Consider the following 5592-nt stretch of genomic DNA (forward strand, 5'->3'; position numbering starts at 1 on the left):
AACTTGCCTATTCGCCAAACGCCCCAACTTGTCTGGCTTCTTCTTACCGAAAGAGATATCCGCTCGTCTTTTTATTCATATTACGACATTCGTTGCACTTGATTTGATATGTAGCATCGAGGGAACTTAACATTCCAATGTTTTTACGGATCCAAATGACGTTCATTGCACGTGATTACGATTTCTATCCTCCAAAGTATCTTAGCTCAAAGAAGCTTGATTGATTCGCCAATTTGAGTATGGAGCCAAACAGAACTATTTTCTTTAATGGGTTAATGCGATAAAAACTCCAAATTGGTATATTTATAATAATTTTACCTCAAAATAATTTTTTGACCACAAAAAATTTTAAATTTGTACATTTGAGATAAATTTACCCTAAACTAATTTTGACCATAAAAAAATTCCAAACTAGTACACCTGTAATAAATTTACTTTCTGTTAGTTTCCGTTAAATTAGATTAATTCCATGAAAAACCCCAAACTGATAGACCTATAACAAACGGAGAGTAAAAACTCTAAACTGGTACATCCATCAACCGTCACGTGTCATCTAACTCAGCTATTTAATTGTAAAATATGACGGAAACTAACAGAGGATAAATTTATTACATATGTATCGGTTTGAGGATTTTGGTAGTAAAAGAATTAACTTGGGATAAATTTATTATAAGTGTACCGATTAGAGGCTTTTCGTGGTATTAAGCCTTCTTTAAACCGGAGAATCCCCTCAACACTGCATTTTAAGAAACTAGAATAGCATAGAGATTAGTTCCTCCGCTGATGTACGATAGATATGTAGACAGTACCAGACGAAGGGAAAGAGAAGGGACTTAGGAGCAAGAATCTTGTTCCAAGATAGTACATGTAAACATCGCCAATCTCTTCATTTATTCGATCAAATAGCAAGAAAGATGGCCCTAGGAGGCTCTCAGGGCCCGAAGAAGCGCATCACAATTCCAAGTTACAACCATATGAAAGCAAATACCAGTTTAGCTCTCTTGTGAACCAAGAGGCTATTATTAACAAACCGAAAAACACACCACACTTTGCAAACGGAAACACACTTTCACACCTTGCACACTCCACAACCGAACATAATCTGAACTGAAAGCTCTCTTTATTTAGTGTTTAGTTTCGGCTAAGGGCTTTACGCATTGCGAGCCCCGCCCCTCCTTCAGTCGGACTCGGAATGGCAGCAGGTGAGGCGGAGATCATGCCTCATGAACCGGCTGCAACCGGGGCAGTACAGATCCCCGAGATTGGCGTGATGCGGGACGTAGACGTGCAGGCACATGGATTGTCCTAGAGCTTCTTTATACTTCTTCTCGTGACCTTCTGCAAGAGCTTTCCACTCGTTGTTGGCAACCTGATCCCTCACCGATTTCAAATCACTCATGAGGCCAACATGCAGCACCTGCAGATCATGCCCTTTGGCAATTATTGCGACCCCGCCACTTTGGAAGGCTTTGTGGGCTTCGCACATCTCGTACACTATGCGATCGCGCAAAGGGTCTCTTTCGATGTTCAGGATTTGCACAGCCTGCAACCTAGAGATCAAGCAACTCCTTAATAGGATGAAGAAGCGGCACGGGTCCTCGATGGGCATCACGCTAAGGTTGGCATTCTCGCCGGTGACCTCAGTTGCCAACGTCGCAGCAGCAGTTCCTCCATAGATCAATTTGTAGTCGGTCTTCGTCTGTACGAACACGGCAAACGTTAGGTGCAAGGTTACTAGATCCAATTCAAAGCTTGAAGGCGAAAAAATGAGACCGCCCCGACCAGAACTAGGATGGATAGATTTAGAAAGATGTGTATTTACCGGCGCATCCAATGTCCCATGCCGGACTATCTGTTCTCTGAGCACGAGCCGAACCCAACTCCAGGATTGGCCCAACCAAGGATGGGTACTTTCGTTCCCTGTGTAAGGGAAAGCTTCTGTCTCCCATGTCCGAAGCATGGGCATGGCATCTGCGTTCTCCACCCAGCCAAGCGCGTCCAACACCACAACCATGGTTTCTCGCTTGAAACGCCACTCTTCCTTGATATATCTGCTGGCGAACTTATTCATCTTAAGCGGGTCGACCACGAAAGCCAATCGCCTCACCGACTTGAAGCTCGGCAGCGCTTCCAATCTGTCGTGCCCCGCATCCACAATAGGAATCCAAACAAGCTCATAGAGTGTCTCCTTCTCCGTTTGAATCTGGATGACATCGTCTTTTCGGTCTTCCTCTTTAGGGATTCCAACGCGCCTAGGATCGTGGTGTATCCTTTCGAGAGTTGCAATGTCATAATCAGATATCTTTTGGTCTGAAATTATCAGCAACACGTTCTTCTTCCTGAACCCCTTAAACTCGACCTTCATATGTCCAAATGGAGAAAAGAAAGAGAGTGAACAAGTCGGTTAGTAATATAAGCAGAAGCAATCTATGAATGGAGAATTTCTTGGCGTCCTGCATCCTGGATAATGAATAACTATGAGACCCAGAGAATGTAATGTGGCCAGGAAACATCTTTCTTGCGCCAGAAAGACGGTAAATATGTCGACGCCAATGATGTCTGCTGACATTGTTCCTAGACTATCAAAGTGGTAGAGACTACAGATCGTGACCTAATGTCGGAATGGATGGACCAAGGAAGGTAATTCACCGCTTTCATAGTGAATTGTCATTGCTGAAATGTACTGCGAAGTCTCTAATATCGGAATAACTGCATAGCCTTATATTTTCCAGGAGAAACATAACATCATAAAAACAGTTACAGAAGCATGCATTTCAAGTAGTAAACCAGCTTTCAGTGCAACCAAGGAAGATAAGGCGACAAGTGTGTAGTTCGAACCAATCCTGTACTTTATTCACAAACTCCGTGATCAGATTGACGTTCCGCTGCATGGATTTGCTAGAAAATAGATTGAAGAAGAGGGGCAAAAACAGGAGATTCTGCAGAGGGCAAACCGCGGTGTTATTCGGATCAATAACAAATGGATTCTGTTTGGAATCCTTGGCAAGCAGCGATCTCAGAAAGTCCGCGATGTCCACCGGAGCTTCGACCTTTTTCATGTACATCAGATACTGTTCCAGGAGGCCTAACATCAATGAAATTGGATATCGAAAGCTGTCAGACATGAGAAGAAAACCAACGCAGCACTAGATCAACTATCCATTACTAAGGGCAACCTATTTCTTTCTTGCAAGTGTCGACCTTTGCGAGAACGGTGCTCTTCCTGTTCGACACGCTCGACTTAAGACTCTCCACTTCCGATTCTGGAAACCTGAGGTCATTGCCATAACCAGAAATCAACAGACCAGAAAGCAGATCCCATCCCATATTCTTATGCATCGCCATGACAATACCCGGACAACATAAGAGTCACAGACAAGGTATATGTAACAGAGCAAGTGCATATGAACAGTTCATGATTCGAATGCAGAGTGTCCTGTTAGGCTGGTACCTCATGCTTCAAAATCTAAAAGGGCCTTAATATAATAATAAACCAAGAAGCTAGCGGGCGAGCGTTACTCTGTATAGCCACCGGTGATCTGGTCGAAGATGTTCCCTGCGGCCAGGATGGCGATGATGGTCTCGCAGCTCCACCCGGGGATCGATCGAAATGCTTTCGCCAATTCAGGCACGTGCTTCCCGCGGTGCTGATTCACCATCTCGGTGAGATCAAACAAGGAAGAGGTCAGCTCGCAGAGGTCGCTGGCCACCTTGTTGAGAGGCTTTATCCCCTTCTTGTTCCCGTCGGGTACGACCTTCCTCTTCAGTGAGCTCAGGGCCTTCGGGAAGGGAGTGGACGGAACATGTCCGCCCTCAGGAGGAGCTTCGTGGGCGCAGCAGAAGTCGCCGTATTGCAGAGCGAAGGCCGCGAGGACCAGCAGGACTTGGGTGGTCCATCGATAGATTTGTAGCCTGTCGAAGATCAGCCGCAACCTCTGTCCTACATTTTCGCCGTGCCTGGCCTGGCATGTCATCTGGAGAAGAAGAAGAAGAAGAAGATGATGATGGTGAAATGAGGATTATAATAATTCCTTTAGGATAACGTGGGGATAAAAAAACGTTTTGTTAATACAAGAAAGATGTTTTTTCCTCAATAATTCTAATACCAAAGTAAGGAGGCTTAAGTTTGGAGCATTTTCTAAACAAGACTTTACATCAAAGAGCTTTGTAATTGTGTTACCAAAAATGGTAAAGGGGCCGGTTTTGCATGTATTCGTGGGCATCAAACCTTTCCAAAGAAACATTAAAAATAGAGAATTAAAAACAAATAATTAATTAATTTAAAATTATTGTGGTGTCCGTTTCTACAAGAATTTGTGGCCCACAACATAATGTTATTCTCATAGTCATAAAAAATCTGATAGCAAAGCCCTTAAAAATAATAGTAAACCTCGCAGCAGATCCAATCGATCAAACGTGAAATGTAGCTCGGCATATCAATTTGTGGGGTGTCCGTAAGATCCTGCAACAAATAAAATCTCAAGCAGTTAGGTTAATTTTACGAATGCACAAAACCGTGCATTAATCGTCCCCCCATTCGATACCCTTTTGGGGACGGCGTCCTTATCGACGATCTGGATGGCGCCGAAGAGAATGACTTTGACGATTTCGAGGAGAGCATTCACATTGAAATTTTCTTCCTCAGAGGAATCATATGAATGCCCTCCTATGACCAAGTCTATGAAGCGGTGGTCGTCCATAAAGTCGGTCATGTGGGAACTAGCCGTAGTATTCGACTTGCCGCCACGAGAGAGGCTGGCCAATGCCCGTTTGTCCATGGATCTCCGGCTGCGGACGGAAGAGAACGACAGATCAAGTGAGGTTAACAAAAGGATGAAGTAGAAGATGGATTTACGTGCTTATTTCCTCTTGGGTCCGCCTCTTTATATAGCCAACCGGACACCATGCATGCATGCATGTAAAATGGGATAATTAAGTTGATCCTTTAACCCGATATGTTCCCCTGCAAAAAGCACTATTCAGTTTTCACGAGGCGGACACATTATGGATAAATCTGGAATTCGAGTGCGCCAAGAGCCCAAAATCATCTCTACGGTCTCTCATCTAGAATAATCCTCTAATGGCGTATCTTTGTCGGAATGTCTTTTTTTGTGGAGAGATGTTGCTGTCGAACCGAGGGTGTCATTTTCCGCGAGCAAAATGATACTTGGTCGTGCTTGCCAAGGAAAGAACATCGCATGTAAAAAGAGAATTCCTGTCGCTGGGGGATAAAAAAAATGATACTTGGTTTCATCTGCTAAGCAAAGAACATCGGATCCAAAGAGTACAATTACATCGTGCTGCACGCTTCTCACCCTTTCCAAATTTACCTCAGTTTATAAAATTACCAGGAGCGTCATATTCATGCACATTGATGTTCCTCTATCTTTGATTTGATGTCCTCTACATTTAGAGATCCATTTTTTTTTTTGTACTTTTTACCTTTTACCCATTTCATCCTTTCTCAATATAACCCCTCTCCCGTCGGTCACCGATGGAAATCGTTAAAAGGGTTTAAGACTAAATAGCTCAAATTAAAAAGTTCATGATTAAATTGGCTGTCATATAATAAATTTATGATATTTTGGACAA

At 43.5% G+C, this 5592-nt stretch overlaps 1 protein-coding gene across 1 annotated transcript; it reads right to left on the reverse strand.

The window, feature by feature from the left end:
* Nucleotides 1-862: 862 nt before the first annotated feature.
* LOC115748770 (protein SIEVE ELEMENT OCCLUSION B-like) lies at nucleotides 863-4501 on the reverse strand. Its single transcript, XM_030685385.2, has 6 exons — nucleotides 4391-4501; nucleotides 3520-3974; nucleotides 3177-3271; nucleotides 2955-3085; nucleotides 1823-2359; nucleotides 863-1699 (listed from the first exon to the last, which is right to left on the reverse strand). The coding sequence occupies exons 1-6, from the start codon at nucleotides 4433-4435 to the stop codon at nucleotides 1178-1180; spliced, it is 1785 nt and encodes a 594-aa protein (XP_030541245.2). The 5' UTR covers nucleotides 4436-4501; the 3' UTR covers nucleotides 863-1177.
* Nucleotides 4502-5592: the final 1091 nt, after the last annotated feature.

The sequence above is a fragment of the Rhodamnia argentea genome, chromosome 1 (assembly GCF_020921035.1).
Source record: "Rhodamnia argentea isolate NSW1041297 chromosome 1, ASM2092103v1, whole genome shotgun sequence".
NCBI classification, from domain to species: domain Eukaryota; kingdom Viridiplantae; phylum Streptophyta; class Magnoliopsida; order Myrtales; family Myrtaceae; genus Rhodamnia; species Rhodamnia argentea.